General features: G+C 45.4%; 1 protein-coding gene across 5 annotated transcripts in view; it reads left to right on the plus strand.

Moving 5' to 3' along the window:
• Positions 1-13,167, plus strand: part of PIKFYVE (phosphoinositide kinase, FYVE-type zinc finger containing) — a 97,712-nt gene that overhangs the window by 21,494 nt on the left and 63,051 nt on the right. For all 5 annotated transcript variants that reach the window (XM_081898135.1, XM_081898134.1, XM_081898136.1 and 2 more), the window contains 6 exons: positions 452-567; positions 1,727-1,898; positions 3,395-3,602; positions 6,638-6,727; positions 8,855-8,990; positions 10,876-11,033. In XM_081898135.1, the coding sequence (XP_081754261.1) occupies positions 452-567; positions 1,727-1,898; positions 3,395-3,602; positions 6,638-6,727; positions 8,855-8,990; positions 10,876-11,033 (880 nt within the window). The remainder of the gene's footprint in view (positions 1-451; positions 568-1,726; positions 1,899-3,394; positions 3,603-6,637; positions 6,728-8,854; positions 8,991-10,875; positions 11,034-13,167) is intronic.

The following is a 13,167-nucleotide window of genomic DNA, read 5'->3' on the forward strand; positions in this document are numbered from 1 at the left end:
TATTTCTGAACTTCTTTTAAAAAATCCCTGCTGGTCTCATGGAAGCCAGCCAAACCATTAACAGAATAGTTGTTCATGGCTGAATCTGAGGGCTGTTTTCCTAACTTACGCTTTCTTGGAATTACTTTTTTGTTAAAGTAAGTCAGGCTTTCTTCTGAGTAAGTGGGTTCAGATTCTGCACTATTAGAACTTCCATGTTGGAAACATGTTTTGATGGATGCCAAATTTTATACCTTTCGGATCATTGCAAAATGTCCGTTTCTCATGCAAGGAAGCAACTCGGCTCTGAAAAAGCTCCTCCAGTTGGTCAGTATTCATTGTAAAAAGTTTGCATCAGTGTCTGTTTAAGAGAGTTGAAGTTATATCTTCTGCATTCTAAAGAGATGTCCATTGATAGGCAACACAAAGAGAACATCTGTCTCAAATGGTAACTAATGTCTCTTGTCCTCAGACAATCGAAGAAAAGAACCTGCCCTTGGCGGTCATGATCCTCGAACAGCTGTTCAGCTTCGAAGCCTCAGTACTGTTCTAAAACGTCTAAAGGAAATCATGGAAGGAAAAAGCCAGGTAACGCTTGAGGAGGAGGGAGAGGTGTTAATATGATGGAGCTGCTATGAAACACACGTCGTGTTTGGTGTTTACCAAAGACTGTCTTGTTCTTTGAGTCAATCAGAGATCAAAACATCACTACTCGTTGCTGCAAGAAGTTCCCACAAGCCCTTAAGGCAAGATTAAGCCTCGGCAACTTCCGGATGAAACTAATATAGATGAAAATGGGCTTTTATTTAAGGCTTTCAGCCTAATGAGACGTGATTCTTACAAAATTGGGGTTAAAACAAGGTTGAGAAACCCTTTTGGCCTAGTGGTCCATATATTTATCTTTCCACCAACTTGGACAGGTGGGCGATGCCACTCACCTGTCCATCACCTGACGTCAGTTGACCGGTTGGTGGTCTCGCTCACCTGGGGGTGGGGGAAGGGGTCTGCTTTGCCAGTGTATCCTGCACAGAAATGCTCTGGTGAACCACCACCCAGCAGGAGTAAACTCTCTGTTCATCAGCTGATGAATGGAGGTCTTAGTCCTGCTCTCTGCTTCACCAGCCAGATTGAACCCTCCCCCCCTCCCATCAGCTGATGTCGCCAAGTGATGCCAGCTGATTGACTGGTGGGCATGGTTAAGAGGAAAATGGCCTCACATGCCAAATTGAAGCCCCTGGGCATCCTCACCCCTGGTTTACAGGCAAAGTTTACCTTCCTGAGATGGTAGGAATCCTTTACTGGATCAAATTGTATAGCTTTAATAATAACACCTGGAAAATTATTTTGGCTTGAGTAAACCATGCCTGCATATTAAAGAAGAAAGCTGCCTTTTAAAGGTTCGGTTGAATGGAGGGAGGAGTCCTCTGCTTAATGCCTTTAACATTACATATTTCTGCTAGGATGCTCTGGAGGAATTGCCTGAGTGTGAGCAGAACTTGTTGAACGGCTGGGCCATTGTCTACTGGGCTTAAACTTTTACTTGGTAATCTAGAGACTGTTCTATCGGGCAACGTGTCTAAGAAGGACTTGCACTGGGAAATCTAATTAGCCAGTTATTGAGGAAATGTAATCTCATCACGGCCTTGTGACTTCCCATGGTATTGTTTTAGCTTCGGAGATAGAAATATCCTACATAAATCTGTTGCCTTGTGTTGTGACCAGGCTAAATACTTAATTCCCTCCCCAGGACAGTGATCTGAAGCAATACTGGATGCCAGACAGCCAGTGCAAGGAGTGCTATGACTGCAGTGAGAAATTCACCACCTTTCGCCGCAGGCACCACTGCCGGCTGTGCGGGCAGATTTTCTGCAGCCGCTGCTGCAACCAGGAAATCCCTGGGAAATTCATGGGTTACACAGGTAAGGCATGAAGCGTTCAAAGTCTCAACCTTTTTAGGGGAGGGGAGAAAGTTGCCTTTGTTTAAGGGCTGAGCATGGAGCCTTTCCACATGGGACGCGTGCTATGATGGGCTCCTTCATCCACATCATTCACAGTTCTATGCAAAATTAAAGGGAGGACACTGTTAGTTGTGTTTGCAGGTCTTTTCCTGCTTTATACCTACCTCTGAAAGAATTTGCTCCCTTGCATTCATAAATGTACATTATTCAGTTATTTGGTGGGGATGTAGCTGACTTCACAGCATGAGGGATGGCACCTTGAGCAGTGCATAAGGCGAAGGAAGACTTCCTCATACACACATTAATGTGCCCATCCTTTGTGATCTGCCTTCCCTTTCTTTCAAAAAACCACACTATAGCTTCTTGTGATGTTTCTGGGGTTACTGCACCAGGATGGCAGCCCACCTTTTAAGCATGAAGAAGTCCCACCAGGAGGCTTTACTCCCCATTTTTATGCCCAACCTGCAGAATCTGTGGCAAGAGCTGTGGGAAAGCCAGGTCAATGAGCTTCCGTAGTTGAAATCACTGCTCCTTAAGATCAAGGAAGGAATTTGTCCTGGTTTAGTTATGTATTGTGCACAGGAATCAGTGAGGTGAAGGGACCCCTGACCATTAGGTCCAGTTGCAGATAACTGGGGTTGCAGCGCTCATCTTGTTTTATTGGCTAAGGGAGCCGGCGTACAGCTTTCGGGTCATGTGGCCAGCATGACGAAGCCGCTTCTGGCAAACCAGAGCAGTGCACGGAAATGCCATTTACCTTCCTGCCGGAGCGGTACCTTTTTATCTACTTGTACTTTGAGGTGCTTTCGAACTGCTAGGTTGGCAGGAGCAGGGACCGAGCAACGGGAGCTCACCCCGTTGCAGGGATTCGAACCACCAACCTTCTGATCGGCAAGTCCTAGGCTCTGTGGTTTAACCCACAGCGCCAGTAAGTTTTCTGGCTGGTGGGCTATATTGTTATCACCCCACTTCCTGGCAGGCCAAACTTGACAGGTGGGTGGGGCGTGATGTCACGATGGTGTCAGGTGATGGTGTGCTTTGAAGTCCCAGTTGTTGGGACTTCAAAGGGCAATGTTGCTTGAAAGCTCTTTTGCTGTTTGTAAAAGGCTTGTAAAAGGCTTTCAAACAGCACCCCCCCCTTTCTGTTAGAGCCTTTGAGGCTGAAACGGGAGCGAGGAGGCAATGTCTGAAGCGCTTCGCCAAAGAAACTTCCTTTCCGATCACCTGATGGGGAGGCGGGGGGGGGGAGTGCTTTTTGGAAGCAGTGGCTGTTCGCGCAAGAAGCCTGACGTACAGTGAATGCTTCCCGGAGGAGGGAGCTCCTTTCAACTCACAGCTTCTCAAATCGTAGAAAAGCCTGGCGAGAAAAACAATCTCAGAAAGTAGACTTTCTTTCGGATCCTTAGTTTCCCTGCTGTAGAGGGCAAGGCTGTTCAATCTTTCTTGTTTTTCGACAGGTGACCTCCGAGCTTGCACTTACTGCCGTAAGATAGCCTTAAGCTACGCTCACTCCACAGAGAGTAACTCCATCGGGGAAGACTTGAATGCTCTGTCTGACTCTGCCAACTGTGTGTCGGTACTGGATCCTGGGGAACCGCGGACTCCGGTTGGCAGCAGGAAAGCCAGCCGCAACATATTCCTCGAAGAAGACCTTACCTGGCAAAGGTATCAATATATCTGGTTTGGCGGGGAATCCACTTAGGTTTAAGTGTTTGGAATATCTTTTGTCCATCCAGCCACACAATTTGTCTGCAGTATTCTGCTTGAATGCAGTGGTCCAATCACACTGGCTGTTGCTATGGTATTGTGTTGATTTTGCACATCAGGTTTTGATAAGCCATGGCTTCCGTCTATAGCGGAATGGCTTAACTGACTTTGCCATATTATCTTCTTGCCATAATTTTTGTTCCTGGAACCTTAACATTAGCAAGACAGAGCAGAGCCTTGTTTGTGTATCTGAAGAACTTTGTGTGTGAGAGAGACTAAGAGTTCTGCAAAAGATACACAACTGTGGCAGTTAGGTTGTTAAAGCCTTCTATTTTGTCTGTCTCTCCCAGCAGATGCAGTCTCTCACTTAAACATTAATTGTGGTGTGTGTAGTGGATAAGAGCGGTGGACTCGTAATCTGGTGAACCAGGTTCGCGTCTCCGCTCCTCCACACGCAGCTGCTGGGTGACCTTGGGCCAGTCACACTTCTCTGAAGTCTCTCAGCCCCACTCACCTCACAGAGTGTTTGTTGTGGGGGAGGAAGGGAGAGGAGATTGTTAGCTGCTTTGAGACTCCTTCAGGTAGTGATAAAGCGGGATATCAAATCCAAACTCCTCTTCTTTTTCTTCACTTCATCAAATGTCTGCAAAACCAGATGCCACAATAAAACCATTACAGTGGTACCTTGGGATGCGAACGGGATCCGTTCCAGAGCCCCGTTTGCATCCGAAACGCAACGTAAGCCGCGACGGCGCGTTTGCGCTGGTCGTGTTTTGCTGCTTCTGCGCATGCGCGTGATGTCATTTTGAGCGTCTGCGCATGTGGCGAAACCCGGAAGTAACACGCTCCGTTACTTCCGGGTTGCCGCTGAGCGCAACTCGAACACGCTCAACCCGAAGCACATTCAACCCGAGGTATGACTGTAGTCTGCAAGGTGCCACTGAGATACTTTCCTCTTCCGACCCCTTAGGGCTTCCAATCTTATGATAGACACAAGGAAACAACATCGGAAGGGGACAAGTGGAAGTGGGCCGAGAACATGCCATTAATTCATTTACACATATCTTCAGCTTGGCTACTACTACAACAATTTAATAAAACCCTGTCTGCTGCTGGGTCCACATGCATGCTGCAGTCAAGCAGCAGACCCAAGTAGGAGGGAGTCCCGCCCCCCCCCCCGTCCATTTTTCTCCCTGGGTATGTGGGGCAAGGAAGGAAATGCCATTCCCACCATGGGCTTGCTGGCTCAGTTGTTTCTTAAAGCAGCTTATGGTGTTGTGTGTTTGGCTTCCACATGCATAGCTCAGTTGGCAGAGCATGATCTCCGGGTTATGGGTTTGAGCCCAGTTGGGCAAAAGTATTCCTGTAACGCAGGGGGTTGGACTAGATGACTCTCGTGGTCTCTTCCAACTCTACAGTTGTATGGTTCCTCATCCCATGTGAGCAAGGGGGTGGGGAGAACTGTTGCAAAGGAGACCTTTGGGTCAGGCCCTCTGCTCCTGGATCTGCCACGATGGAAATAAGCGCAATCTGGTGGTTTCATTGGCACAGGAGAGAGTTTCTAGCCCCCTCGAGGTTCTATCAGTTTTTATGATACAGTAAAGTGTATTTACATATATGTAAGCTGCTTGGGGATCTTTCAATAAGTCTGATGAATGTTGATGGAAAAAGTTGCATGATTGGACACGCTTTGAGCGCCCGGACTATCCTAGCTTGAATCTGAAAGGAAGAGTTGCATATTTTGTGAATCTCAAAGTGAATTTAGACTGCTCTTCTCGGTCCGAGTCCCTTTCGCAATCCCACAGCTTTCATGAGGCTGGAATTCTGTAAAGTTGTTCAGTTGAGACATGGTTTTGTGGCTTCCTTGTGATTGATCAGGTTGCAATATGTTAACGTTAACTGCTGCAACTAAGAGAACCCTCCAACAACATCTGTAGGCAAACACTGAAGTTGCTCATCAGTGATAAGCTGTAGTAAAACATCTGACCTGTGGTGTGAGGGATAAATCCTGCCTTGTTTCTTTTTCACTTTCTAAATTTGAATACAGCACCCTCTGCTGTCTGTGAGTTGAAAACAATTATTTTCAGTAGTGTCGAAACACTGAGAGATTGGCGTATGCATTCCCCAGCCAGCATACTCCTGGAACTCAACTTTCAGTATAGAGGAGTGTCTCTGAGCATGTACAGACTGCTTTTCCTTAGCAGCATTGGCCACTGTAAACAACCTCTGTTCTCCTGGAGGGCATTTTGATGTAGGTGGCACCTCCTTCCACATCCCTGACCAAAAGAAACTCAGCTTGCAGAAATAATTGAGAGCAATTCTGGGTGGCCAACCAAACAGATTTAATATTTCACAGCCCTGGATTACTGGGACATGTAACCTGCCCTATTCTTTTCAGGCTCAAATTTGTAAAAAGACTTTAAAACTTCATATTCCTGACTGCAAAATTCTAATGATATTATAATGTGGAGTGGGGAACAGTGATGCATAGAGAAGATTCTTGTTACAGTCGTACCTTGGAAGTCAAATAGAATCTGTTCCGGAAGTCCATTCGACTTGCAAAACGTTCGACTTCCAAAGCGTGGCTTCTGATTGGTTGCAGGAAGCTCCTGCAGCCAATCAGAAGCTGCAGAAGCCCTGTCAGATGTTTCGATCCCGGGTTTTGATCTTTCAGGAGCCAGAACGTTCAACTCCCAAGGTGTTCAGGAGCCGAGGTACGACTGTACTTTTAAATGACTTTGTTTTTCTTATCCTTAGTTCCGCCTCCCCCTTGCAGAATTGCAATGTTCCACAGCATTTGAGAACTTGTTGCTTGCTATAGCTTTTAAGGAAGCACTTGAAAACCTTTTGAAGAACAATTGTAAAGAATATAAATCCGCTGCTTTATAAGTCCTGGGAGAACTCACTGAGTTGTAGCGTAATAACGATGGCTTGCTTTAATTGCAGTAATTTGGTGGTAATTGCTGCTTAAAAACAGTGTCATTTACTTGCAGCTTGATTCACCCAGACTCTTCCTCCTCCACGTTATCGACACGTCTTGGATCAGTTCAGGAGGAAGCAGGGAAGTCTCCTGCTCGGAACAGGTGAGCCACCCGCTCTCACGCTTGTGTGTGTATATGAAGCTGCATCTGTGGAAATGGCACAGTGCGGATCCCGTGTAAAGTTTATTTCTGCGGACGAAGTCTTAAAATGACATTGACTTTCAGTCAAAAGATGATCGTGTCCTTTGGTTATGTAGCGACATTACGACGATATTTGCTTGACATCACTGTGTTGTCCTCGATAGATGGCAAGAGATCTGCAAACACAGCATGAAGTCTATAGTTCAGGTCTCGTGCTGAGTGAAATGACATCAGAGATACTGGACATGTGGAATAACTTTTCCCTATCGCTGGTCCTTTCTCTGAGTGGTTGGGGGATCTAGTGGGCTGTTCCCAAAGGTTGATAGTGGCACATTTTTGTGGACCAGGGGTGTTCTTGCTGGTCCAAACCTTAGCCTTGCTAGTGACCCAGTATTTGGGGCGGGTGGGCAATTGTATGTGTTGCTTTGACCTTTCTCACAAATCTTGATCTTTGGCCAAATACGTCATATGTCCTCAGGATTTGGGGGAGGTTAACTTCCAGGGCTCGTTTCTTCTCTCCACAGTAGAAGATGTACAGATTACCATATTTTTCGGTCCATAAGATGCGAAGCCCTCTGCCAGGCTTCCATAATCTGGTTCTCTCCAGATGGTTAGGATAGCAACTCCTATCTGGGACTGATGAAAGCAAAGTTTATAAATTGTTTTGGATGGGTTTTCCCAGATAATTAGCATATACCATAATTTTCGCTCCATAAGATGCACTTTTTCTTCCTATAAAGTAAGAGGAAATGTCTGTGCGTCTTATGGAGTGAATGCGTGGTCCCTGGAGCCAAATTGCCCAGGGGCAAAAAGCAGATCATGCTTTTTTTTTTTTTTGAAAGAGGGAAGGGGGTGTTGAAACAAAGCTGCTGATCGTTTGTGGGGAGAGAGATAAGGGACGCTAGAGATAAAGGAGGCGGCCTGGGAGGGGGGAGGTAATGACAGCAAACTTGCAAGGAGAGGAGACAGGAAGACTAAAGCAATAAGGAGAGAAATTAAAATAAGAGCAAAAAACTGCTCCAGCTAAGGAAAAGACACTAAGGCAAACAAGGGAAGGGAGTGTTGAAAGGAAGCAGCTGATCGGTGGGATCGGAAGAGAGATAAGGGAAGCTAGCGGAGGCTGCCTGGGAGGGGGGAGGTGAAAGCCCATGGATCCTCAGGATTTTTACATTGGGTCAGCCCAAATTCACCATCAGATCACATAGCATGTCCATGGCTATAGCCTGCACCAAAAAAATCACACACCCACTGTTGCGTGGGACTGCAATGGCGCAAAAAAGTGGTTACAAAGCACGGATCCACATGGATCCTCAGGATTTTTGCATTGGGTCACCCCAAATGCACCGTCAGATCACATGTCTGTGGCCACAGCATGAACCACAAAAATGATACATCTACTGTTTCGTTCAGAATATTTTTTTTCTTGTTTTCCTCCTCTAAAAACTAGGTGCGTCTTATGGAGTGAAAAATACGGTACCTTAGATACTTAGGTCAGCTGGAAGATCAGTGTCTCTCAAACTCCTTTACTCTTGAAATAGTCAAGGCCTGGTGTTTTACTTTCCATTTGCCAGACTTACGGCAAGGAAGCAGTCTTGCCAGAGGCATTTATAAGAGGTGCCTTCACACAGAATCGGGGGGGGGGGGTGTAGAGTTGGAAGGGACTCTGAGGGTCATCTAGTCTGGGGCTCCAATTTGCTCCCAAAGTCTTCCCGTTGAAGGTTGCCCTAAAATGGAAGTTGGTCCTCTGAATTATTATTAAGTAGACTGAACTTAATTTCCCCCATATTAGAGTTAGTGGACAGGGGAGGGGATTAGTATATCAAGGAGGTTCCTCCTTACTATTTGCGGAAGGGGGAAGAATTTCACTTGGGACAAATCAGCTTAATAGTTTTGCACTGAGAACCCAAAAGCTTATTTCCAGTTGCTGATTTTCAAAACGCTACATTGAGAGAGAGAAAGAGAGATGGGCATTACTTGGGAGGTTCCTTACCTTACCTAATGTTGTAAAATCTTGGACCTGCTCTGTTAAACTTTAATTTTAAAGAGCTGGAGTGAGCTTAAAAGGCATTGTTTTCTTTCTCCTGCCAGATCAGCCAGCGTTACTAACCTGTCCCTGGATCGCTCTGGATCGCCCATGGTCCCTTCCTATGAGACATCTGTCAGTCCACAAGCTAACCGCACATACGCCAAGGAGGCCAATGAGGACGAGCGCAAAATTCTCCTGGTACAAGCCAAGCAGTTTTTTTAAAAAAAATATTTCATTCTTCTTGCAGAAATCTGTAGTGTCTTGCTGCTTTGGGGATCCTTGTTTCTTAGGTGCAGTCACTTTGTGCTGTTCTCTGGCTGCAGTTTATGAACTGTTGTAATGCTATTTGCAACCCCCCCTCATGGGCTATCCCATTTTATCTTCATTATAATCCTATATGTATGTATGTTTGAAAAGGTACTTTTATACCACTACCTAGTTTTTGAAGAGATGTAAGAGTTTTCAGCTTCACCATGGAAAGTTTAGCAACTTTATATATATATATTTTAAAAACCTTTAAGGAATTGCTAAACCCTTGTGTCGTTAGGTCTGAGAATGCAACTGCGGTGGTTGTTTGAACCAGCTTTGCAAGAGAAAATGCTGGCACTTTATTTTGTTTGTCTCTGTGTGTGTGTGTGCTTCCATGACATTTTCTGACTTTCTATGCCGTGTAAGACTATTTACATATTTAATTTAATGCATTTATTTCCCACCTTTTTCTCCCAAGGAACTCAAGGTGGTGTACATGGTTCTTCTGCTGGTCAGTTAATCCTCACAACTACGTTGTGAGGCTGAGAGGCTGTGATTGGGATTTGAACCCTGACCTCCAGGTCTCTAACCACTGCACCACACTATCTTTTTCTAGGATACTGTTGCTACAGTATCGTAGGACTAATTTATATGCAAGCATGCATATTGCGCTGAAGTAAGAGGTCCTCTCCCATATGACTTTCAGCTAAATATCTCAACTACTTCTGTTGAAAAGTATTTTGTTTGAGATGACGTCTCAGACAGGCAGGTGCTTGCTTGATGTTGCCACCCTGGACTCCTTTGGAAGGAAGGGTGGAACAGAAATTTAATAATAGTAATGGTAATAATTTGTATATAATTGAGTGTGCATGTCTGAATTATCTCTAATTATGATTTGTAATGCATTGTGGTATCCACTGCTGCTTCAAAGGCCTGCCTGAAGTAAGGGAGAGCCAAGCAATCTCTAGTTAGCTGTTCTAAGTGTGAAGAGCACAAAATGTTCAGCAGAGCTTCGTTTATTGCTCTACCTGAAGACAGAATCAACAGACGGGCACACATGTCTGCTGGTGTAGTTTGACATTTTTAATCTTTCTCCCACTTCCGCAAGTGCTTGCAGTCAGAATAAAAAAAGATAACAATAAGATACTGGCCAAGTTTTCTCCTGGTGCAGATAAATACTCATGTACGATGTGTATACCGTATTTATCGCTCTTTAGGACGCACCCGACCATAGGACACACCTTGTTTTAGAGGGGGAGAACAAGAAAAAATATTCTCCCCCTCTCTGCTCAGTGCCCCTTCAGCGAAGTGGCAGGAGAAACGGAGCCCCTTCCATTTCTCCTCCCGCTTCGCTGAAGGGGCGCTGCTTCAGCAAAAGGAACCCGAAGCCTTCTGAGCGCAGCGCGAGGTCCCGCTGTGCTCCAAAGGCTTCAGGCGGCTACCCCTGAAGCCTGGAGAGCGAGAGGCGTCGGTGTGCACTGTCCCCTCCCGTTCTCCAGGCTTCAGTGAAAGCAACAGGAAGCCTCCGGAGCGCTTCAGAGGCTTTGCGTTGCTATCGCTGAAGCCAAGGAGCCTGCATTCGCTCCATAGGACGCACACACATTTCCTCTTAATTTTTGGAGGGGGAAAAGTGTGTCCTATAGAGCGAAAAATACGGCACATAGCCCTGCCTTTTCACGAATGTGTATAACAGAACACTGCCTTTGGTGCATCGCGGGGTGGGGACGGTGCAAATCACTTGCAACAGATGTAAACAGCAGTTCCCAAGACGGCGGGAACACTTAAGCCCACCAAACAGATGCTATCTAAAAGTGTCATCACTCTTGCCTCGCAGGACTCAGTCCAGCTAAAAGACCTGTGGAAGAAAATATGCCATCACAACAGTGGCATGGAGTTCCAGGATCATCGCTATTGGCTGCGGACGCATCCCAACTGCATCGTGGGGAAGGAGCTGGTCAACTGGCTCATGAGGAACGGCCATGTCACCACCAGGTACTGGGCAACCCTCAGTTCATGACTGTCTCATTACTTCATGGCTCAGGGGATTACTGGGCTTTTATGAACTAGTTATTTCCATGAAGGGAATGTGTTCTCTGTATTTATTTATTAGATTGCAACCAAATTATGAATTGCAAACGGTGTTATAAAGCATAAACCCTCAACCCACCCACCCTCATCCCATTTCTAATCCAAGGTAATTTTGCTGGGTAGAAAATGCTACTCTGTTATCGTAAGGTAGTTGTTTTGGGGCTTGTTCTAAATCGTTGGTTCTCCTTCTGTGAATGTAATATAAGCGCCATTCCTCAAATTATTATTTTGCTTTTTCTGCTGAGTCCCAATATGTTTTAAACATTTATTCCTAATTATTATAACCCCTTGCAGTCTGCATTCAATTAAAATGTGTGCGGTCCTCAACTTTCCTTCCTTCCTTCCTTCCTTCCTTCCTTCCTTCCTTCCTTCCTTCCGTCCATTTCGCTATGACCTAAGTATGCTGCAGTTGAAAAAATAATCAGCTTTTAAAATAAGAATCTTGTCCTGATAGGGAGTGGACCAGGTGACCCCCAGGGTCCCTTCCACCTCCACAATTCTGTGATTTAAAAATATTCCAATATTGCTAATGTATCATAGCCTGCACATTCATATTGGTGTTAATATTGTACTGCTTCCAAACAGCAGAACACACAGAGTGTTCTAAAGAGAAAATATGTTCCTCTCCAATGAAGATCCTTCCAACGTTGACCATTTATGAAGCATGCTATGCGGACCATTTTTATTTTATATTTTAAAACATGTACCGTATTTTTCGCTCCATAAGACGCACCTAGTTTTTAGAGGAGGAAAACAAGAAAAAAATATTCTAGACAAAACAGTGGATGTATGATTTTTGTGGTTCATGCTGTGGCTACAGACATGTGATCTGATGGTGAGTTTGGGGTATGCAAAAATCCTGAGGATCCATGTGGATCCGTGCTTTGTAACCACGTTTTTGCACCATTGCGGCCCCACGCAACAGTGGGTGCATGATTTTTTTGGTGCAGGCTGTAGCCGTGGGCATGCTGTGTGATCTGATGGTGAATTTGGGGTGACCAAATGTAAAAATCCTGAGGATTCATTGGCTTTTACCCCCCCCCCCCCGCAGCCTCCGCTAGCTTCCCTTATCTCTCTTCTGATCCCACCGATCAGCTGCTTCCTTTGAACACTCCCTTCCCTCTTGTTTGCCTTAGTGTCTTTTCCTTAGCTGGAGCAGTTTTTTGCTCCTCCTTTTCTTCTAATTTCTCTCCTCATTGATTTAGTCTTCCTGTCTCCTCTCCTTGCAAGTTTGCTGTCTTTACCTCCCCCCTCCCAGGCAGCCTCCTTTATTGCTAGCGTCCCTTATCTCGCTTGCGATCGCTTGCGATCAGCAGCTTTGTTTCAACACCCCCTTCCCTCTTTCAAAAAGAAAATAAAGAGCATGATCTGCTTTTTGCCCCTGGGCAATTTGGCTCCAGGGACCACGCATTCGCTCCATAAGACGCACAGACATTTCCCCTTACTTTTTAGGAAGAAAAAAGTGTGTCTTATGGAACGAAAAATATGGTATATGCTATTTATCTGGGAAAACCCATCCAAAACAATTTATAAACTTTGCTTTCATCAGTCCCAGATAGGAGTTGCTATCCTAACCATCTGGAGAAAACCAGATTATGGACGCCTGGCTGAAGGCTTCTCCATACCTCCACTTGCCCTGTCATTTCCTTGATCGTTTGCACTGAATTGGAACAAACGGCCATTGAGTGGATTTCTGTTTGTCCTCATTTCGGGCCCAGGAGAGGCCTGTCCCAGGGAAAGTGTCACGGCAAAGGCAAAACCACTCGGACCAAGGCCTAGAAAGTGCGGATCAAGTGGGAAACTGCTTGGAACTATGCTTTTTAGATTTGATTACTTACTTAGCCAAACCTTTATTAGCAATTGCAAATCAAGCTGATGGACAATGCCAAGACGGGAAAACTGACTGGAAAACTCAGAAACCAGGAGGATAAAAACTTTACCAAAAAATGGGAGAAAATTATAAGCTACTTAGGAGACCACTGTAAGCAGATGGAAACAAGAGGAGGATTTTCATTCAGTTGTAGCATAAAAATCACTA

This window comes from Podarcis melisellensis (genome assembly GCF_964234715.1).
Source record: "Podarcis melisellensis genome assembly, chromosome: 1".
Taxonomy (NCBI): Eukaryota; Metazoa; Chordata; class Lepidosauria; order Squamata; family Lacertidae; genus Podarcis; species Podarcis melisellensis.